Source organism: Melanerpes formicivorus, unplaced genomic scaffold (genome assembly GCF_026170545.1).
Source record: "Melanerpes formicivorus ecotype bairdi unplaced genomic scaffold, bMelFor1.0.p_v2 SCAF_6, whole genome shotgun sequence".
NCBI lineage: Eukaryota > Metazoa > Chordata > Aves > Piciformes > Picidae > Melanerpes > Melanerpes formicivorus.
Window position 1 is genome coordinate 11,240,487 of NW_027142358.1, and position 23,981 is coordinate 11,264,467.

A 23,981-nucleotide genomic window follows, 5' to 3' on the forward strand; every position below is an offset into this window, starting at 1 on the left:
ATACTGGTAAATGGGCCACCCCCCCATCCATATTTGCAAACATGTAACAACTGAAAAGAACTACTCAAAAGCTATGGGAGTAGCAACCTAAACACAGCAAGAAACACATATTACCTGTTAGTATTATGTAGGCAGGTTTGTAATCTTCATAGTAAAGTATGCATTTTCTAATCCACTCATAGACAGATGTCTGCTCCAGAAATGTTTGGGAATTTAAGTACTTGAAATTTGGTAAACTAGTCTGATTAACACTAGAAAAATGTATTAAAATAAGAATTACTTATAAAACTATCTAAGAACAAAAAGTCAGGATAAAGAACTAAATGCCCTCAAGGAAAAGGAATGTTTTCTAATTATGGTAAGGTTAAGCAACATGGACAAAAGTTTTGCAAAACTTAATTAACATCTATCATTATCACACTACTAAATTCATTAGCCACTAGTCAGGGACATTTAGCCCACCACACTCCCCTTTAGAATGGAATCCAGATGAAGTCAGTAGTCAGTTTTAAGTTATTTCATATGTTTTACTTACTGCCTGCAAAGACAACATGCAGCTGAAAATGGATTCCAAACCAAGCAGGTAATAGCTAATGTTTGAGGAATGGGGAGAAAATGACTTCCAAGCTAAAAACCAAAGCAAGACAACATTCTTACCCTGAATTTGTCCAGTATGCTTTACAGTGATGGCTTATTGAAGACACTGTAGTAGAGAATTCAATCATGATGACAGTTCAGAACTGCAATTCAGTAATTTCAATTTACCAAGATTGATCAGAGGGGGGAAAAAAACCAAAAAACACCAAATGCAAAATCATTTCAAGAAGAGTTAAATGGTGAGGAAATGTCAGGGGGAAACCAATAAAAATGCAACACATACCCCAAAATCTCTACGCATCTTTAAAACATCAAAGAAGTCAGCATTATGGTAACATTTCCAAACTATTTATTATTTTATGAACACAACTGAGTTCATATCTATGTTCTGTTACAAAAATCAGAAAATATATAAACAGAAGTACTATAATACATGGTTGCAGCCAATTTTAAAATGACTTTGGTTTGTATCTTCTACAATTACCTTGTGGTTCCTGAGCTCTGAGAACCTGGACTGGATGGTTAAGTGGCGATGCACTGTAACTGTCTGAGAAACTGCTGTTAGGTTTTTGTGTGTGTTTCTACATTCAGACAAAAGCCTCCTTGAATTCCTTTAATGATGAGTGGAAACTTCTTTCAGCCAATCTTTGTCCATATTTAAGAGGCCAACTGAACATGACTGATAGATACACTTATGACAGGGATGCTTCCTTCAGGTGTTTAGCAAAATCCAAGGGTTTGTGAACAACAGTCTCACCAATGTGTTGTTGAAGCTGTTTGTTTAGCTCTTCATCTATAAATGAATCCATTTGTGGGAATGTGTCCTGAAAATTACAAAATATTAGTTGAGTTACTAAATAAGCCCAGTATGTGGTTTCCATACATAGCTTGGACTAGCAGTCATCATCATATACACTAGATCCATGGACCTGGTAGCTCACCTGGTATCTGGTTTGCCAGTAAGTTTCACTTGGTTACCAACAAAGTGATGTGTCAGGCTCATGGTTTTTTGTTTTGTTGTAAAAACTGAGCTTTAGAAGATTACCTACTACACATAACCACAGCTTCCAGCTTTAATGGTGCTTACACACTGCTTCCTGTTCAACACACCTTACTAAAATAAACCAAGTATCTCTGATCAAAAGACCAGCAAAAGCAATAATGCTAATAGTAAAGGTTGTGCCCTGAGCCTGCCTCAGGAGATCCCTTCTGTCTGCAGGCAGGTCTGGAGTCCTCCACTCTTTCCTGGTGCTCAGATAAGGAAGGTCATGCACGTGACTGACACCCATCTCTTAATATCTTAACGCTCTCAGAGTCAAGTATATATTGTGCACTCAGTTATGTCCATTATAAGCACTTACTGACAGTTTGCTCTTTTATCTTCCTCTTTCTTTGTCTTGGCTACCTTAAAGAGCTTGTGCATTTCTTTATTTAAACACTACACAAACGCTTCTCCTACCTGCTGTTTGCAGCCTTGTTCTATGAGCTGCCTGACTAACAGCCTAGCAGGACAGACACATCAAGAAGCCATTGTAAAAGGACAGAGTAAGGCAATACAAATGCATTTTCAGAAGTTGCTTCTCTAAAATGGGGAAGAAAGTTATGCTTATTACTGAGTTATAAATCAGAGGCACTAACAACATGGACAGGTTATAATATTTTCATTAGAAGAAAGACAACTCATCATCCATTTCTGAAGGACACACCACTCACTGGACATTTAATGGGATTTGACATGTACAATGCATCAAGTTCCAAAGATTTGAAAGTATTCAACCACTCCTCTTTTTGTATTACATATTGGTTCCCTTCAAATTAATACTTCAAAGCTATAAAGTGACACTAATGAGGATGAGTATCCTCCTACACAGTGAATCAAAGGCTCTGCTGGCTTTTTATTCCTGCTTTTTGAACAAACATCATTACAAAGAAGGGAAAAGAAATCTGCACTAAACCACTGCAAAGTGTAAAAGGTAAGTAAAGTAACGGCTATCGCATTCATCTTGCTATATTAAGTGATGCTTATGCACCATTGCTTCCTTCTTTATAGTCAGTGCTATCTTCTGTCAGTTAAAAAACATACTTCACAGAAATGACAGAATCACCAAGACTGGGACAGACTTCAAAGATCATCAAGTCCAACCTACCTGACACAGAAAATACAGAAAACAGAAAGCCAAACCAAGTGCACTAATGGATAGTGGGGCCAGCAGACACAGGTTATACTGCTGTATCACATGGTTAAACAAGGACACAAGAGAAATGAGGTGGTACCTTTCTTCTAGGTGTTACTGGTGCAACAGGAGGATTAAAGGTCATTCCCCTCATATTGTATTCTTCAAAAAGTTCTGTAGCAGGCCTATAGCAAAAACCACAGTGAAAGAAAAATGGCATTAGATCCACACTTCAAATAATATATCACCAAACTATGAGCAGCTTCTCACACATACAGGCCATTCACACCCTCCACCATGCTTTGAGAGAACTCCTCTTTGTAATGAGCATCACCTAGAAAATACCAGAAGTCATCACCTGGAAGACAAGGCAAGCAAAATGTGGCTAAAGACTCAGCTGGGGGGGGCAGAAAAAGAAATGGGAGACAAGAGAAATATTCTGTTGGCTTGCCAGAGATCCAAGCAGTCACTGCTTGCCCAGTACCTACTTGAAAAAGTAAAAAAACCAAAACAAAAAATTCCAAACAAACAAAAACCCCCAACCATCCCATTACCTAGCGGATACAATCTGCTAGAATTTCCAACAGTTCCTTACCAAAGGGTTTTATGTAGCCATGGGAGAACAGAGAAGACCATCACATGGGAAAAGAACTGGTTAAATGACAGGGAACTGAGGACAGTTTTTGCAACAACAGGAAAAAACTACAGATTTCTACTAAGTCTGTGCTAGGACCTGTGTTGTTCAGGACAGTACTGAGTTTTTTGCATTAGTAAGAATAAGCTGCCCACAAAGAACTGCAGATGGGCTGTATGAGAAGATGATCAGTAAAATGGCAAATGAAATTCAGTGTGCAAGAAAAAAACAGAAAATTTTGGCTTCAGCCAAAAAGTAAGCTGACCACTGTCAATTAAAGAAAAAACATATCTCCTTCTGACAACTATTTTCATGGGATTGTGACCTTAATGAGGTTTGAGACAGGGAACAGAACAGAAGGTAATTACATCAGTATATAAAGCCAGATAATCTACATCTCACATATTGCACCTGACTCTTCAGTTTCCTCATCCAGGAATATCTGGATGTGTAAAAGTTCAGGAAGAGGCAATACAGATGATGAAGACAATGGAGTAAGTCTTGTCTGGGCCAGATCCCTTCAGCCAGAAGAGATGGTAGGCAGAGAAGAGGTCTATCAAATCATGTGAGGCACAGAAAAAGTATGTCAGAGCAGACTGTTCATTTCAGTTCCCAGAGCAAAAACCAGGGACTGTTAAGCAATGCATGCTGGCACCAGTTCAAAACAAAAGGTAGGTCTTAATATAAGCTGTGGACTCATGGAACCCTTACCAAAAAATGCTGTATTTGCAAAATATGTGCTTTGGTTTGAAGAACACAGAACAGTTTTGAACAGATACCCATTAAGAACTCCATACTAAACAGAAAATAGTACCAGGTTGAGGAAATCCACTAGTCTGAAACGAGCGGGAGGCTAGGACACTGCTCAGAGCATGTGCATTATATGCTTGCCCCGTTTTTACTCTTCTTGAGGCACCTGCTTCCAGCCACTGCCAAAGGCAGGATGCTGAATTAGATCCTTAGTCTGAAACAGAATGTCTGTTACTATGCTTTAACATACTATGGACCTCACACTGCAGCTTGGTTTCCAGTTTACACTGGACAGCCATGGTTCAGTGACCTTTGTACATACTCAGACCAGGGCTGCTCCTAAAGAAATGCAGATATTTTGCTCCGTGGGAAGAAAGCACACTGCACTTTGAGATTTTCACCCTTGTCACAGTCTGGCAACAAGCCTCAAAAGAGGGAAAAAACCCAAAAACCAGAGGTAGCCAACACTCTGTGCTGGCAGAGGAACAAAGTGAGATTGGAGAACACCATTTTTTAATTTTATGGATAATTATTTTTAGGGACTCCTTTAATAAAATATGGGCACTAATATTTTAGGGCACTATTTTCAAAAGCAGAACTCTGATAACTAACTCACCTTTGGCTCAAATCAAGTGAAAGAGCTCCTGAGCCTTCAGTCGGAGCTCCAACAATGAGGTGGGCTGCAAACTTCTGCACTACCGGATGATAGTGTCTCTGAAAGAAAGGCAGCAGTTGACTGAGGAATAAGTGATAATGTATTCTCTCATTTATTTCCATTTCAGGATGATGGAAAGTTCTGGTTTTGTTTGAGATAGAGAAACTGAGGACCTCAAAATCACTCTGTTCCTGAGGTTAAGCGAATGAGAACAGCCAGTCACAGATACTAGTGAGTAACACTAGTATTGCCATGCTGCAAGCGTAACTCCACAATTAATCTAACTCCCAGATGGCAGGAACAAAAGTAAAGACCTCGCCAAACCCCAAATTATGAACACTGTCTGCAACCAGAGCTGGGTGTCAGTTGCTCCTCAGAGGAGGGCTGGACTGCCAGAGAAATTAATAAAAAAGCCTCAAAAGAAGCAACCTGCAGTAAGAACCAGTGTGGTACTATAACACAGGATGTGTAACATCCACTGTGAAGCTCATTCCTTCCCTATACCACTGTGCTGCTCTTCCTCTTTGTATGTAATGAGCTCACACAGGCCAGATTTGATTGATAAGCCTGAAGACCTTTGTTCTCTATTTGTAAGGCACATGAACCTTTAGCAGATATTTACTGCTGACTTTCATTACCCAAATAAGTCGGCTCCTCACTAACCTGCAGTAAATGCAACTCCCACAAAGCTGTGTTCTGAGCGTTGCAATGCTCTGGTTCATCTAGTTCTGGGAGATAAACTCCACTGCCTTGAGATTCGTTGTCTAGTAAGAGATCCATCCTTGGGAATGTCTACAACACACACAGAAAAGTACTGAGTTGATTCTATTACACATCTCATTATAACATAGTTAAGTTCAGGATTCATTCCATGTTATTCATCTCAGCAGCACTTAAGGATACTCTGTTTTCATTGTTCTTGCTTCAGATGCTTCAAAATATTTTGCACAACATCAATTTCTCAAAAAAGCCAATAACCTTTAACCAGTAAGCTAAAATTCCAACAAATAAAACTTACTTGCATTAATACTCTGTTTGTTGCCAGGATCCCAACACTAGAGTTTGGAAGTACATGAAGAGCAAGCGTGGAAAGCCGCTTTAGGAAAGCAAGAGATCGCTGCTGGGAAACTTGCTTTCTCCTCTTGGCAAACATGACATCCAGGCACTGGAGCACAATCCCAACATCATCATTGGTACGACCTCAAAAGCAAAATTTCATACAAAGAGTAAGTAGCCACAGTGATGAACAGACAGCCACATACTCTGCTATTGACTCTACACTGGAAGCACAGCACTGATGTGATACAGACACGAGCATTCATCCCTTTCTGGTAAAAGCAGACCAGAAAAAATGTCAGATCACATGGTGCTTTCTAGGAAAATACTCATTCTATCACAAAATGTCACAACATTAGAAGCAATTAAGAGTTTCAATACCAAGTGAATTCATCATATGCCTTTTTATAATTTGTTAAGTGATGCAAAGATTGAGTCTGTTACCCATCCAGAACTGTAGAATATTTTTGCTCAATCTCCCTAGTGAACAAACATTTATGAAGTTAATTAAAGTTATGTTAATTGCAAAGTTTGTATTTTTTTAGTAACTGTTCACGTTCTTAGAATTTTTAGGATATTCAGATTAGAAAATTAGAATGCCAGAATTATAAAAAAAATCAGAAATGTAAACCAGATTGTAGAAAACAGAATTTAAGTTGACATAATTTTTAAAACTGTATTTGTGTGGTGGTTTAGGCTGGGTGCTGGCCCGGATGCCACTGCATAGACCACACCTGGGAGGTCCCAAGGGGTGGGCCCAGCCCGGGGGTGGTCACAGGCAGGTATTCCAATCCCACAATGCCCTGCTCCCCTATAAAATGTCCATGCAGGGTCTTCACTTCCTCTTTCATCCCCAGCTGCAGCCTAGGTAAAATGGCATCAGCCGCCTCCCTTGGGCCTGCCCAGGCCCAAGGCTGGGTTGGGGGGGAGGAAAGAGCCCTGGGGGGGGGGTCTGGGTGTACCCCCAGGTGGGGATGGGATGTTCTTGGGCATGTTCTGGGATCTCTCTCTTTGTCACGGTGCTTGTGGTTCTCTGTAAAGCTTTCATTGTTGCTTGGTTTTAAATTGTTTTTCTATTTAAACTCTCCATCACTTTTGCAATCCCTTTGTCTGAGTCGTTGTTTCTGCCCGTGGTGAGGAGGGGGTTTGCCCCAACCCATTACAATTAGGAAAAAATAGAGCTTTTTCTCTATTAGGGAAACACAGTTAATTTCTACATTGCTATTGAAAAAAACAATTATAAGGAAGTCAGAAAACTTCAACTGAGGCAGGATAAATGCTTATCCAAGATCACATACTTGACATTCCCTAATGAAATGTCATGATTAGAACCTGTTACCAGGTACTTCTAGTATTTGCACTGCAGCAGTGCAATGTGCAACTTGAGGAAGAAGGAGATTAAAACAGACTGATTTTTTCAGAAGTCAGGTATCTTAAAACAATTGTATTTTATTAACACTGTTAAGACTATGACACCAAGGAAGCAGAATAAGCATTATCTAGGTAAACACTGAAAACACGTATCTGGAGTTACCTGCATGTAGGCTGAACAGCGTCCTGTAGAGATGTGTGTAGAATTTCATCGGGTCAATGTTAAGAACATCGCCTATTGACATAAACCCAAATGAGAATGTTAAGAACATCACCTATTAACATAAACCCAAATGAGTATGTTTACTTCATTAATTTATCAGACAACATTAAATAAAAGTTTGTGTTTAAAGATCTCTTACCTTGACCAGAGAGTATGTGAAAAGCACTGAGAATGCAATGAAGACTCTCACGATAGCTTAAACCCTAAGAATACAAACATCATCAAGTACCCAAAGGAACACAATTTTAAGAAAACTGTAATAAAAGTAAACTCAGCTTACCCCAGAGGCAATAAGAGAGTGAAGAACAATCAACAGGTCATCAAAAAATTCCACATTGATGAGATGAGCAAACCTTGAATCAGACAGTTTTTAAGATACAGGCGTTACCTGCAAACTCAGCTGAAAGTATTCTGAATTGCCAAACCCCACATCCTAAAAGCAGACCTAAATCAAATGCAGAATGTCTACCATCTTTGTGTCTATGGATGATTCACCACCCAACTGCTAATCAGTTCCCCTGCAGCACTAGAGACATGCTCGTGGTCTTCAGGAAGTAATGAGACCAAATAATGGAAACAATCACATCCTGCTGGGCGTGCATCACATCAATTCTATCACAGGAAATTTCATATCCCATTGAAATGTTCTCAGATGTAGGTGAAAACTTTAGAAGAGAAATAGAAGAATTTCAACAAATTTGTCAGGGACAGTCCCCTCTCACAGCTTGTAAATCCTTTCAAAGCAAAAATTCCCTTTAGTGGTTTATTTCTTTTCTAGCACACACAAAAGAAAGTGGACTCAGTTCTTACTTTGCAAGACCCTCAAGCACAGCTGGCAAAAGTGGAGATTTCTGAGCTTTCTTCAAGATTCTGAAGTAAGTCACAAATACAATATTCAAGGTCTCTGTGTGCTGAGGAAAGAAAAACAAAATACTGAAGCACAGAAAACAGACAATTATACTTAATTGAAAATGCTTCTTCCTGCCCATGCCTGCACTCAGGCCTTCCAAACCACTCCTAGCACCTGCGTTCTTATGCTGAAAAGCTTAAGTCTTCTCTCCTGGCCTCTACTCTATCCCCTCAGACTCACCTAGTTAAACAGCCCCTTCTCCCCTTGGGCCATGCTAGGCACAGTCCACCCTTGCCGAGAGGCCACTTTGATAGGCTGGTCATAGCAATTACACAATGTCGTATGGAACAGGACATTACATAGTGTCAGATGGAACAGGACATATGTCAATGGATTAAAATATCTTTTTGTGCAGAGAACAGAAGGAAATAGGAATGGCCAAGTTGGCTTTTATTGGTAAACCTTTTTCTGGCTTTACTAAAACCTTGACCTCTGGCACTAGCAAAATGTTTGTAAGCTGCCAACAATAGGCAGAAGTGTGGAATGACGGCAGGTTGGGATGGAGAGGAGAACTTGGTTACAAAATGGTTAGGGGCCTGCTACTTTATAACTAGGACAATAATTTCTAAATTACTTATAGAATCAACCAGATTGGAAGAGACCTCCAAGATCATCCAGTCCAATCTACCACCCAGCCCTGCCCAATCAACTAGACCATGGCACTAAGTACCTCACCCAGTCTTTTCTTAAAGATCTCCAAGGATGGTGACTCCACCACCTCACTGGGCAGCCCATTCTAATGGCAAGTCACTCTCTCTGTGATGAACTTCTTCCTAATATCCAGCCTGAACCTCCCCCGGTACAACTTGAGACCGTGTCCCCTCATTCTGTTGCTACTTGCCTGGGAGAACAGACTGACCCTCACCTGGCTACAACCTCCCTTTATGCAGTTGTAGATATCAATGAGGTCTCCCCTGAGCCTCCACTTCTCCAGGCTAAACAACCCCAGTTCCCTCAGCCTCTCCTCATACGGCTTGTGTTTCAGGCCCCTCACCAGTTTTGTCACCCTTCTCTGGACACATTACAGTACCTCAACACCTCTCTTGAACTGAGGGGCCCAGAACTGGACACAGCTTACTTACCAACTTCAGTTTTTTTTCTTTACTTTCTGATGCTTCTGCTTCCAAGAGTTCTCGTTCCAGCTTCTCTTCTGCTTTCTTCCACTGAAAATATAAAGTTGATTTTAAGACAGCAGATTGAGTGTTTTCAACCATCCTGGATATCCAGGTTCCAAAGATATTCAGAGAACAAATCATCCTGTGATGCTACAGGGTAACAGATAAATTCTTTCCTATCTGAAACAACCGATAAGAGGCATTATCAACACCAGAGGGAGAAAAAATGAGAAGGCAAATAAATTACCTGTAGAACCTCATAAATGTTCAACTACAATACAAACACTAGTCACCAATGCTGAGCATTAACGAGGGCAACAGAAGTGCTATCACTGGTAGAACAAATTGCTACATAAAGACATTGAAGCAGAGCATGAGAAAGCACACTCTTACCTTTCTTTGCATTCTTGAAAGATTTTTTCTTTTCTCTTTGTAAGTCATGAACTTTTTCTTTGGTGCAATGTCTTCAGAATCTTTTTGCAATTCTACTTCCTTAATTCTTAAGTGAAGAAATACTTTTAACACCTATTGTAAAATAAAATTAATATAATGAAAGGTGATCTACAACAGATGGTAAGAAATGATGAACTTCATTCCAGCTAGCGAGCTAGCGGTTCTTCTGTCTGCTCCCCTCCTGCTCCTCAACACCCATACCTCTCATCTCTGCTCTCAGTTCCTTACCCAACACTGTTCATTTCTATCCATTCCTCTATTTGCCCCTCTCACTTAAATGTCTCCCTGACTTACTTAACCAATGTCTCTGTCAGGATCTGATCTTCTCCTCCTAGTCCCCTTATCTCTTAACATTTTGTCTCAGCTCACTCTTAAGCTGCCTGTGTTCTGATAGAGTGAGGAAATTCTGCTTGTCCATAGCTTGCAGCTGCACTAACTTTAACTTTCAGATTTCCTATAAACCACCAACAGAAGGAAACAGTGTAGTACAACAGAAAGGCTCTTACCTCAGGTCTGACGTCGTAATTTCTACCTCTCACAAGGCCAGAAATGACCTTAACTACACCAAGCGAAGCATAGCCCAACTTGTCTTGTTTAAAGAGCTTCTTAACTGCCTCACAGCACAGTTCAGAAATCTGAAAGGTGAATTCAAACAAATTCTTCTGTACAGCCAAGTCCACAGCAACAGCTAAATGGTAATAATAATGTTTTTACCTAATTACAAAGTGGACATAGCCTGTAAAATAACAAAAAAGATACAGCCACAAGACTGTGGAATAATGCTCAGAAATACAATATTTTTCCTGCACAAAACCCCCTCCCCAATCAGACAATCACTTACCTTTTTTGATGCATCATTCATGAGTGGAACGATGAGAACAATAATGTTATTGTGGAAGTTAAAGTGGGGCAGGGTCACAAGCAGCTCACACAAACACTTCACCGCTATCTCTGCAAGACCTTTATATGCTTTTAATGAGATGACATTGCTTTTCTTCAGCTTCCTTTGCTTCCAATCTGCACAAAATATCATTTTCAGTGATTACTATTCAGAATTTAGAGGAGCTTCTGAACACTTAGATTTTTAGTTATTGCAAGCATTCTCCTGCATGCTTCATGCAAGCACTGTTTCAAAGACAGCAGGTGGCATTCAATCAGAGCAGGTACAATGTGATGCCAGAAATGATTTTGCATTTGCTATAAAAAAATGGGAAGTGAGTGTACCTTTAATTGTTTGTTCCAGGTTTTCCAAGTAAAATTTATACTGACTCACAAGGCCTTCTTCAAATTCTCTCAGTTTCTGAGTTTCTTTTTTAACCTGTAAACATAATACAAATGAAAATGTATTTGTAGAACTAAATACTGAAATTAGTCAAAGGTGGGGGAAAAAAAGTTTTAAAACAAATATCAGGTGTCTAAGTAGTTTTTTTCTGCTAATCAGGTATTTCTAGAAAAATATTGTAGGAAATATTTATATATATATTTCTAGACATGTTCGTGTGCTCTTTGCGCCTTTCCAACTAGGCCTAGCTCATTTATAAAGACTGAAGTGAATTTTCAACTAGATGTTACTTTAAAGCCACAGCTCTAAACTGCACTACCTCTATTCAAGAAACTTTCTAAAGAGCTGCTTAAAAACAAGCTCCAGAAAACAAGTTACCCTGCATTTATTCAGCAAATTATTGGACACCTGAAATCTCTGCCAGTGAGGTGACAACATTACACAATTTACTTTAGTTCCCTTCAGCATAACAGAAACCACTACCTTATTCCAAGGCTTATCACACAGAATCACCAAGGTTGGAAGAGACCTCAAAGATCATCAAGTCCAACCCATCAAGTCATCCAGGTTTGATATACTACTTTCAACTACTACTTTTCCCCCCCCCCTCCATTAACCACGAGCATGTCACCTACTTACAGAAGGAAATACAAAAGGACTAAAAGTTCAAAACAAAGACCCTGAATGTGTCACAGTTTCAGAATTTCCACAAGTACTTCTGTATTTGTCAAAACTACATATTAGCAGTCAACCAATGAGTAACAGTATTTAGTATAACTTAAAAAAGTCTGAAATCTGAACTCCTCACAATACTGCATCAGGATGTTCAGCACTTCACCTTGGTAGCCTTTTCAGCTTCAGTCAGAGGCCGGATTTTGTATGAAGGCACGATATCTTTGAATACTTCCATCAGAGAAACCATCACCAGCTTCCGAACGATCACGGCCACATTAGGATCCTGTTCCATCAGCATGGCACGTAGCTCCTTCAACTTTTTGATCTGATTAATGAAAGAAGCAAACAAAATCAGCTGGCAAAAAAACACCCACAAACCAATGTGCAAGCACAATGCACATTTCAGCAAAAGTTTCCCACAAAAACATGCCTCATTTTAAAATATATTTAATATATTTATATTTAATATAAATAAATTGCCTGCATCAGGAACAGTGTGGCCAGCAGGAGCAGGGAGGTCATTCTACCCCTGTACACTGCACTGGTTAGGCCTCACCTCGAGTACTGTGTCCAGTTCTGGGTCCCTCAGTTTAGGAAGGATGTTGACTTGCTGGAGCGTGTCCAGAGAAGGGCAACAAAGTAGGTGAGGGGGTTGGAACACAAACCCTCTGAGGAGAGGCTGAGGGAGCTGGGGTTGCTTAGCCTGGAGAAGAGGAGACTCAGGGGTGACCTTATTGCTCTCTACAACTACCTGAAGGGAGGTTGTAGACAGGTGGATGTTGGTCTCTTCTCCCAGGCAACCAGCACCAGAACAAGAGGACACAGTCTCAGGCTGTGCCAGGGGAGGTTTAGGCTGGATGTTAGGAAGAAGTTCTATACAGAGAGAGTGATTGCCCATTGGAATGGGCTGCCCAGGGAGGTGGTGGAGTCACCATCATTGGAGGTGTTCAGGAGGAGACTTGATGGGGTGCTTGGTGCCATGGGTTAGTTGTTTAGGTGAGTTGGATTGGTTGATGGGTTGGACTCGATGATCTTGAAGGTCTCTTCCAACCTGGTCTGGTCTATTCTATTCTATTCTAAATACTAGAAAGAGACTCATCAGTTACTCAAACTCTAATTAGTACTGCATGAAGAGCCAAGAAATGCTAGCTATCACAACAAAACTTTTATCTTGGGAATGTTCAAACTATCTTGCTGTTACAAACTTGCACAGAATTCTAGAATTACTAATACATCCTGAAATAGAACAGAATAGAATAGAACAGAACAGAACAGAACAGAATAGAATAGGACTTGATGATCTCTGAGGTATTTTCCAACCTGGTTGATTCCATTTGGTAATTATGAAATTATCCATTTCTATGGATACAATATAAATCTAATGCTTTTGGATATGATGCAAAGATTTTGGACTCAAATACAGAATTAACCAGGTTGGAAAAGACCTTCGAGATCATCGAGTCCAACCCATCACCCAACACAATCTAATCTACTAAACCATGGCACCAAGTGCCCCATCAAGTCTCTTCCTAAACACCTCCAGTGATGGTGACTCCACCACCTCCCTGGGCAGCACATTCCAATGGCCAATCACTCTTTCTGTGAAGAACTTCTGCCTAACATCCAGCCTAAACCTCCCCTCCCCAGTTGAGACTGTGTTCTCTTGTTCTGGTGCTGGTTGCCTGGGAGAAGAGACCAACCAGCAATAAGGTCTCCCCCGAGCCTCCTCTTCTCCAGGCTAAGCAACCCCAGTTCCCTCAGCCTCTCTTCAGAGGGTTTGTGCTCCAGACCTCTCACCAGCTTTGTTGCCCTTCTCTGGACATGTTCCAACAAGTCAACATCTTTCCTAAACTGAGGGGCCCAGAACTGGACACAGGACTCAAGGTGTGGCCTAACCAGTGCTGAGTAGAGGGGCAGAATGCCCTCCCTGCTCCTGCTGGCCACACTGTTTCTGATGCAGTCCAGGATTCCACTGACCATCTTGGCCACCTGGGCATGTTGCTGGCTCATGTTCAGCCTGCTATCAACCAGTATCCCCAGGTCCCCCTCTGCATGACTGCTCTCCAGCCACTCTGACCCTAGCATGTAGCACTGCATGGGATTGTTGTGGCCAATGTGTAGAACCCGGCACTAAGATATGTTAAATCTCATGCTGCTGGACTGTGAGAACTATATTGTGAGAACTACACTGTGACAAATATTGGGAACTATCAGATAGAGCCCCCAGATCAGAGCTGAAGTAAGGGTCATGCTTAAGGAACAGGGTCATTCAGACAGGTTTTACCAGAGACAGTATTATTCCTAAACCCACAAGTATTCAGAGGAACAAATTACTCCTTACAGAACAAACTCAGTCAACTATATCTTCACCTGATTCAATGCCTCTGTACAAAGCTATGGCAGAAGTTTGACCATTTGCCACCCCCTGCAAAGCATACAACACTGACCTTTTTCCTTGTTCTACCCATGTATTTTTCTGCTTTTGCTTTATTTATTAACTTCCTACACAACACAGGCACACATACATGCATGTTAAGTAGGTACCTACATTGTTGTCTGGCTCAGAGAGAATAGCAGATGCTAAGGCAGCAATGTGCAACTTCCTTTCCTGCAACTTTTGTCTCCTTTGAGCAGCCATTTCCTCAGGAGTGAGAACAGGCAGGGGTTCTTCATTAAAATCTAGTACAAGGCATGACAGTTAGAAAAGAGGGTCAGTTAGGAAAGGAGGGTCACTTAAATACCTTTACAAAGCACAGCTCTAGAAACACCAGTTCAGATGGGTACCATGATAACTACACCCAAGTGTATCTGCAAATGGCACTCCCTAAGTACACCAGGAATATTCAAACTCAATATATGACCCCAACTGTACCAAGAAATTGCAATGCTCTGCAACTTGCAGCATCCTATTCAAAACCTGCCTTCTCCAAAAAAAAAGTTGTGGTTTCTGAGTATCATTTTCCTACAAGTGTATCTTTCCTCAACTTCAGATTATAATTAGAGAATAATGATCCAGAAATGGCAGAGTCACAACTGCAACTGTTACTCTTAACTGGACACCAAGGTGCAAATCAAAATGTGAATTTCCTGATATTCTGGTGTCTTCAGTAAAAAATTTCAAAGACCTCCAAAGCCTGCTCAAGTCTGTCCTGAAGTGCATTGCAAAATGATCTCAGAGTAATCAAACCAGAATCACAGCATATGTTCTTTAAGTAAGACCAAGATATCACTTCTCACTAGCAGAGACAGAACAACTGCTATGAGAAACTTCATGCAAACATCAGTTCCATGTGAAAAGCAAAATAATTTTGAAGAGAGATTCTGAAGCCAGCTCTTCCTTGAGTGATGGGATCCTAACAGTTAAGAAAGCAAGCTAACAGGTAAGAAATCACTGTTATGCTTTGGGGGCAACATTATAATAAGCTTATTTAAAAAACCCAACACCCTAAACAAAGCACATCTAAATTAGAAACTTCCTTAGCCAATTACTCTTCAGATAGGACAGTGATTTGGAAAACAAATGAACAATCAGAAAACAACAAAAAGCAAACATGGTATTTTATTACCTTCTGCTTGCTCCATTTCTTCTGTATCCTCATCTTCATCCTGTGCAGTGTTGAGAGCTGCAAAAACAGAGTGTCTAGTATCAGGCATGTAATAAACACTGTGAAATTCTGTGCTGGGTTGAGGCAGCCCCCTTCCCCACCCCTGGCAACAATAAACACGCAGGCAAATGGATTGCAAAAGTGATGGAAAGTTTAAACAGAAAGCAGTGAACTTTTACAGAAAGCCAAAAACACAGGGACAAAGAAAGATCCCAAAACAGACCCAGAGAGATCCCATCCCCACCTGAGGGTACACCCAAAACCCGCAGGGCTCCTTCTTCCCCCTCCCACTGCTAGGCTAGTCTCAGCTGGCCAGATCTGAGACTGCCCATCCCCCCATGGCCTTGGGCTTAGCCAGGCCCAAAGCCAGGAGACATCTCCCTCAGTTACCGGCTGATGGAGGAGGAAGAAAAGAAGAGGTGCTAGACTCCGCACTGCATCTTATAGTGGTGCAAAGAATTGTGGTAGGAAATACTACATAATTTCCTGCGTCCACCCCTCTGGGCTGGACTTCTGGACACAGGAAGTAAACATTGCAGGGGGGCACCCAGCTCAAACTGCAACAAATTCAAAATAACTACACGTATCTTGGCTGCTGTACTGATTTCAGAATCTGTCTCTCACCTGGCTTTTCCATAGTCCGGGGAATAATGCCACTCTTGTCTTTGATAGGGAGCAGATGGATGAGTTCTTTTTCTGGCTCAGTCTGCATGTGTCTCGGCACCTTCTCATATTTCTCAATCACACTTTCATGTTTTCTTTTTTTGACATGAACAGGTTCACTGAAAAATACCAGGCAAACTAAATGAGTTAGCCATCCAATTAGACAAGAACCATGTATGATAGTATACTAGCTGGATTAAGTGTTCACACTTAGGAAAATAAATAATAGCTGATCTTATTAAGTGGGATGGTTGAATGTGTTCATCATTCACAGTACCAGTCTGTGTAGGATCTTCAATTTCAGGACAATATATCCAAACTCCTTTTTATAACAAACTAACTGTGAAATGAGCACAGACAACATGATACTTAGTTAATCTGGCAATTCAGCCAACTTCATGCATCTTGAAATGTTAGCATCTGAGTGTAAACACATACCACATGCTAGCAAAATGCTAGCACTGATTTAGGATTTATAAAAAAAAATAAATGGTGTAACCATTTATAGTACAGGCACACTATGAAGGGTATTAGCTGTTTATCTTGTCAAAAACTAAAAGCTGTGGATGAAGAATCACACTGTTTGAGCTACATCGTCTGTCTTATAACAGGAATACTACTTTTGTTCTTGTAAAGAGAAGAGAACAAACAGCCTCTGGAATAACCTCCCCTGGAAAGCGATGAAGTCCCCAGCTTTGGACACTTTTAAGATTCATCTGGATAGGGTACTAAGCCATATTGTCTATACTGTGCTTTTGTCAAGGAAGGCTGGACTAGATGACCCTTGAGGTCTCTTCCAATCTGGTATTCGATGATTCTTGAAAACATTAAAAAATGCTTTTTGCTCATTTCAACATTTAGTCTGAAATGAAGTGCTCCAGAACTAAAGAAAACTAGAGTTTACAGAGAAAACTGAAACTACCCTACAGCAGGTAGGCACACAATCTTCCACGTTCATCAAAAAATGCAAGTTAAGATTTTCAAACAATTATGTAAGCATCCCATTCTGTAGAAATTGTTTTTGTAAAGACACAATTCTACTACTAGAAGCACTAACATTTCATGTATTTCAGTGTGAACTCTACCTAACACCTTGCTCCGGAAAGCTGGTGACTCATTTCTGTATGAATATTTTCATGTTGCACGTATTTACAGAAATAGCTTCCAGAATACTTTTTAACACCAATTTGCAATGCAATATAGCAAGTACAGTGAAGTCCAGAGAATATCTTGAATGCTCTATATAGAAAAAAGGCTGTATACAGATTAAAGCATTTCCTGCAGTTTGAGAAATGCTACTCATCTGACTGCCAGGGACCTCAGGTGAAGAACACTGAGCAGGAACAGCACCCTGAAGGTGAAGCAGAGCTGATCAATGTACCGATATGCATCAGTACATTAATACTGAATGTACTGACAGACTAAGGAAACTCCATAGGGAATCAGCAAAGAAGCACAGGACTGAAAGTGACCTCATGATATATGAGTTACATATTAATTATATATTAACCACACAAAGCTGAATTAGCATGCAAAGTAGACATCATTAACAACACTCACTTAGAAGACAGATCTCTGGTTAAAAAGGATGCTTTTTGAGCCAAATCCTCCATTAATTTTAAGTCATCTTCATCCATCATGTCCAGTGGAAGAGCATCTTCCTCTTCTTCATGTTTTGTATCTGTTTTAGAAGATGATGCACGCAAATTAAGATCCTATACATGTGTCCAACCTTGAAAACCTAACCCTGCCTACATGTGCAAGACCATTTTACACTGTACTTCAACCTGCAGCTCATCAGGCGTGGGTTTTGTATTATCCCTGAAAACTGCTCCTTCATTGTGACATCCAACAACACTCACAGCAAACACATTTCTACTATGTTCAACCGTCAGATCTTGTTGCCAGAATGGCTACATTTTTACACTTTCCATAGCTCTTTCCTTGAAAACAAGAAGAGCAATTATTGGTAATTTTACACCACGAATCAGCAGGGCATTTAGTAGCCCTCAAACGTTTTCACTTACAAAAATAACTGCACAAATACTTACCAACTTTCTTTTTCTTGGTTTCTTCCAATGGAAAAGGTTTACTAGCGATAGCATCTCTGACAGCCTCCCTTAGCTTCTTTTGTTCTTTGCGATACTTCTTAACAGCACTCTGCTGCTTGTACTGTCTGTTCTTTAACTTGTTGTCAAGTTTTATTTTACTCGTTCTCAGCAGCTTGCGAAAGCTTGGGATCCGTTTCGTGTTTTTTTTCTAGGAAGCAAACCGAAAACTGCAAATAGCTGATGTGCTCATAACCTTTGTGAAGTTTCAGATCTCATTAAGCTCATATTTCTATCAGAACTGTTATGGCACAGTTCTTTGTCCTGTATGCTTAGGATACCATTCTTCCTCAGCACAGGGCAAGGCATAAGTACCTTAGGGTACTGATACAAGGCCACAAGCTCAGACAAATGTCCTCCTGCTGCACACTGCGCTGTGCTGAGCTTTGGCTCTCTTCTGATCCAAATTCTCTGACTGGTAGCTGCATGGATGACACAAGGCTGCCCACTGCAAGGCGCAGAACAGTACCATGACAAAGATCTGTACTTAGAAGAGGTGTCAAAGCTCAAGGAGTCAGAAGAGAGCTCAGGGAAACCGCAAAACACTTCTATGAGCGTTCAGACAGAAACTGATGCACCACAACTTACGTGCTCAGGGGCATAGGAAGACAAGAGCTGTATAGAGAACATGGAGCATTGTATTGCAGTCTTAGTAGGGGGAGATGTGTCCCCTCAGTAAACGGACAAGTGAATGAGCCAGTTTGGGGCTCCTCGAATCTGAATTGTTGCCAGTTAATCTTCAGATTCCCCTTTTAGTTTCACTATTGGGAAAGCTCTGAGGAGGCAGAATTGACATTATCCCTATGCCGCCGTACATACAACACTGGGCTAGACCAGCTACAGACAGCAGTGCCTCCCAGGCTCTGCCTCTCCTCTCCTGATGCCACCACACAGCCCGAGCGCATTCGAGCAGGGCACACTGCAGACTGCCTTGCTCTCCGCCGAGCTCTCTGACACCAGGCTCCTCAGTATAACGATCAACAGTGATTCATTTCTTCTTTCGTGCCTTGGTTTTAGCAAAAGCACCTTCGAAGGGCGAGAGATGAACCCACGTTTTGCCGTGAACCCACCACTGAGGAGGACAGCTGCTGTCCGCTCTAGGCATTTTACCACCCGCCCCCGGACGTACGGACTTTCCGTCGTTTCCTACAGCCCCACAGCCGAGGCAGCACCGGACAAACCCGCCTGGCCCGAGGGAAGGCGAGGCCAGCACAGGAGTCACACACCGCGGAGCCCGCGGCCGAGGCCCTAGGGCCGCTCCCCCACACCGCCCGATGGGCTGGGCCGCCACGCTACCATCGTGTCAGCCCCGCGGCACCACACGGGACAAAGGGAGGCCCAAGAACCCCTGCGCCGCCCGCTTAGCCCCGCGGACACCCCATAGCCCCACGGTGCCTTACCGACTTCATGGCGGCGGCCCCGATGCGTGCTGTGCTGAGGCGGAAACGACGGGCGCGGGCGGAGCGCAGCTGAGCCCTCCCCCACCCCGCAGCCACAGCGACCCCTGGCGGCGGAGGTCTGCTGGCTGCGGGTACCGGGTCGCTGCCGAGGGACGGAAAAGGGAGGTCGCTGTCCCTGCATCAATGAACAGAATCATTTACTTTAATGCCTCACCCTCTGCCCGAACACTCCCTGCGGCAACACGGTGCCCACCTCGGGCTCACCCTCGGACCTTAAAAAGAGCAAAGCTAACCCCAAAGCGTACTACACTGCCCTTCACCTCAGCTCCCGAGGCAGGCAAGAAAAGCAGGTAACAGCGTGGCTCCTCAGGGCCGGAACCAGCTCCTTCTCACCGGTCCAACGTCACCTTTGAGACACTCTCATACTCTGCTTAGGACCAAGTTATGGAGGAATCAAAGAGAACCACAGCACATACCTGCTATAAGTTTTATTTACACAGGAAGTATTACTAGTGGTCTTAAAGGAAGGCTTGATCCTTCTATTTACAATTATATACAGATTTATAGTTGAAAAGTAAGAAAACTGTACAAGATAACACAAAAATATAAGACAAATTGGATCCAATTAAAGTAGTGAATACATAAGTTAAGAAAAATCTGACATTTACATTTCAAATTGTAATGTTGTAAGTAGCATATATGTAGTTTTTAAACCAGATAGCAATGTAAGTTACACCACACAAAATCTTTACCCCAATTATGTAGACTCTGCTTTTAAACACCAGACAACTGGAGGCCTCCTGTATTTAAAAATACATCATGGTAATTTTGACTTGATTTCCACAGAGGGACCAGTTACAAAAAACCCACATGTAAGGAATTTATTTACATTAAATTAGCAAAAATGGACCAAGAGTGTGCAAGTGTTCCTCACCTGCAGTGCTATTCACTTTAAATTTCCATCCCCTACAATCACAAGCTGTTGTACTACATCTTTGAGAACAGGAAGTGTTTGAATACATCAGTGTATAGTATGACTTTATATCTCATTGTTAAAAGAAGTTAAAGGATTAAGTGTCACTAAACCAGATGGTTTTTAGATTTCAGTATTGCACGCTAATAAAAGATAGTTTCAAAAACAATTGCATTTGCATTATTCTGAAGTAGTAAAAGTGGCTGCTCCTTTGACAACACAAAGTCTGCAGATCACTTTGTCAGTTTCTAGTGTTCACCATTACATACAAGGATTTCTTAGTTGGAAATGGCTCAACAAAACAAAGCTTCTGGTGGCAAAACTTTCACAGAATACTCACTCCATTTTTAATAAGCTCCACAACCAATACACCAAAACAAACGCTTAACACCACTCACTTTGAAAGCTGTACACTGAAAATAAAAGCCCTGGTCTCACCACTGTTTAGAATTGAGATGATTTTTGCTCTAACGGGTTTAGACACAATACTTCCACAGTTCCTGAGTTAATTACATTTGCCCAGACTGAAGAATGAAACTGCAACTTAAAAATAACAAACAAAAACACCCACCACAAGTAAGAAAGACAATACCCCTTCCCAAATTTTGAACTGTCTTGCACATAAGCATACCAAACAACCTTATTTGGTCCTCAGTACTTTCAAATGGTTAGATTTGGAGGTAATATTCGTACCACAGCATTTGGTTCGGATAGCATTCTTAGGGCCTTAAGATTTAGCATTTCCTTCATCCCACCCCCCAAAAAGTGCCATTGTGGTATTTGTAAAAAAAGTTATGCCTCAATTCATCTTTTTTTTAAGTACCAACAGAAGTTATTACAAATGTTTATTGCATTGAGCTGATTCTTTTAAAGTATTAAAAATTAATTCCCCTGCTTCTCAGTTTCATAACTTTTAGTATTCTGTGTGAAAACAAATCTTCCCACAACAAAAGCTAATACTGGCAAAAGGGTGAAGATTTCATCAGTTCATTACTTCATTGTGTTATTTTTCCACTGTTATTTTTCCAGCTGTGTTATTTTTCCATCTCATTTTCACATTTTCTGTAGTGCTTTTCCACATAGAAGTGATGTGAAACCTCCTTTGTCATCAAGTGGTTTTCCATTTTCAATCGACCTCAACATTACGACAATTAGCTTTTCAGTGCTGGGCTGTGGTTCTTGTCCCCTTCTTTGTTGTCCTTCATCAGTGAGGCAAACACCTGGAAAAGTAAATTATTTAATGAATATAAAAAACCCAGCCTTATAAAAAAGACCAACATCAATCACCACATTATTAGCATGGACATTTCTAGAACAAGACACTAGAAAGGAAGTGCCCGCTGCTCAAAAGTCAGACATACAGAATAAAGTAGTCATTAAGTATCTCTTGTGCGCTGACATGTCTGTTTTTATACATATTTATCTCCAAGAAACTCACCTGTGCCCACTTTTTGTTACTGTTCTGCATCTGAATAGCTGCAATACAACTAAAAAGTTTTTCTGATGTAATGTCTTCTGGTAGTTTTGTTAGAAACTGTGCTATATGAATAAAGTCCATCTGTAGGAGAATATCTTCATATAACCGAAGGATTCCCAACCCTGTCCTAAACAAAAATTCTTCTCCATCTCTACAGAAAACATCCCAGACACGACAGGCCAGATCAAGTGGTAATGACTTGCTATAGAGTGTAAAAATCCTGCAATTGAGAAGAAAAAGAAGAATTACAATTTTAACCTATTTCAGAAAGATGAAAAGACAACCTTTTTTTTTTGAGTGACACAAAGATAAGTACAAGTTATTTCGTATGGTCTTATTTTTTCTGTATTTCAAAGATCCACAAGTCTCTAGCTTTTGAAGTCAGCACTCTTTCTGCTACAGGAAATCCTCCATTAGAGAAGTTGCAAATATCTTTACACTCAGGTGTACAAATAAGAATTTCATCAATGAAGTTTGCAACTGTGTAACTTAGCTCTAGCCACTTTCAAGACACACAGTTTAACAGCTCTGTTAATTTGTGTCCTAACTAAATCTGATGCCACAAATCGTCTCAAGAGAAGACTACATCCCACTAATGGACTAAATGAGAATTCAGTAACTACAGAGTTGTGACACATTTTGAATTTCTCTTCACCTTAACATCACTGAAATCTAAAGACAGCCCATGTTCTATTCTTACTGGGAACAGTCCAATTTCATTTCTTATTACAATGATTACTTTTTAAAAATAAACTTTATGCATGAGTGGAGAGTTCAGTCTGCAGTATGTACTACGTTGTAGAACCACTCCCATAAATTTGAAGAGGTTCCTTTGATACAGAGCACATTGTTCTCCATTTCCCCATAAAATACATTGAGAAGTGGTTTGGGAACCTCAGAACACTCCTTACAGCAGACTATCATAACTTCTTGTATTCTCCTTTTATAAAGGAGTTCTCTCTATCTCAAGGCCATCTTTGGAACATGTGCAGGAATAAGAATCTTCATTTTTCACAGGTAACAGAAAGCAGAATATTCAAGTATATTGCACAGCAGCTCTATTTCCACACCATACATAGGTCTATACCTATACTGATCTGTCTAAACTCTCAGGACTGTAGCACACTCCCAACACAATGCAGCTACTGTATAACCTGACCCTTCAAAGCCTTACTGCTTACAGTTAAGTCAATCTTATAGCCGAAGCTCCTCATTCCCAAGTACTCAGATGTCGTTACATGTTTATATTATTTAATTCTACCCAATTCAATTTACTCTATTAGAAACTTCTAACCCCATCCTATGTGAAGCACATCCTTATCCACACACATGTATGAATAGACATTCTGTATTTGTCAGCACTACACACACTTCAAGGATGCTGGCATTACTGCCTTCCATTGCAGGCATGTAATGTAGTTTGAATATTCATTACTTCAAAATGTTCAGTCTGTTTCCAAGTTCATCCCTTCCCAAACCAGATCCTACATTTCACGCTCCTTCCACTTTGAAATCTTTATTCCTGTATTCATATTGTATTCAGCAGCTGATTACACTAATTTCATCAAGTCACAATCAGTCATAAGACAACTATAGTGTAGTAGCCTTCTCTCGCCTATTTATGTTAGACATAGCTGGCTCTTACTTGGGAGAACAAGAAAATGAGACACACAGGAGTACTGCGTGTCTTGTTTCCTGTCCAAATAGATGTTACGCCTAATGCTGGTCCATAAAGTTTGAATCCTGCCAGAGGAACTGTGGTTGCACAAAACAGTTCGTCCTGATTTCACAAGACTTAAGACAACTGAGGTACACAAACACTTCCTGATGCTTTTTCCTATAATGTTGCATTTCCATTGC

The 23,981-nt window shown here is 40.9% G+C and overlaps 2 protein-coding genes across 2 annotated transcripts in view; both read right to left on the minus strand.

The window, feature by feature from the left end:
- Positions 1 to 923: 923 nt before the first annotated feature.
- Positions 924 to 19,746, minus strand: NOC3L (NOC3 like DNA replication regulator). Its single transcript, XM_068139686.1, has 21 exons — positions 19,672 to 19,746; positions 18,215 to 18,422; positions 17,724 to 17,844; positions 16,125 to 16,282; positions 15,462 to 15,518; positions 14,444 to 14,574; positions 12,059 to 12,220; positions 11,163 to 11,256; positions 10,780 to 10,955; positions 10,445 to 10,573; positions 9,879 to 10,010; positions 9,453 to 9,533; positions 8,271 to 8,371; positions 7,741 to 7,813; positions 7,600 to 7,663; positions 7,401 to 7,472; positions 5,829 to 6,010; positions 5,474 to 5,602; positions 4,772 to 4,869; positions 2,872 to 2,956; positions 924 to 1,421 (listed from the first exon to the last, which is right to left on the minus strand). The coding sequence occupies exons 1-21, from the start codon at positions 19,678 to 19,680 to the stop codon at positions 1,290 to 1,292; spliced, it is 2,394 nt and encodes a 797-aa protein (XP_067995787.1). The 5' UTR covers positions 19,681 to 19,746; the 3' UTR covers positions 924 to 1,289.
- A 398-nt stretch (positions 19,747 to 20,144) lies between these two features.
- TBC1D12 (TBC1 domain family member 12) overlaps positions 20,145 to 23,981 on the minus strand; it is a 43,166-nt gene continuing 39,329 nt past the window's right edge. The window contains 2 exon segments of the mRNA XM_068139687.1: positions 20,145 to 21,864; positions 22,083 to 22,341. Coding sequence (XP_067995788.1) covers positions 21,796 to 21,864; positions 22,083 to 22,341 — 328 coding nt within the window. The 3' untranslated portion in view covers positions 20,145 to 21,795.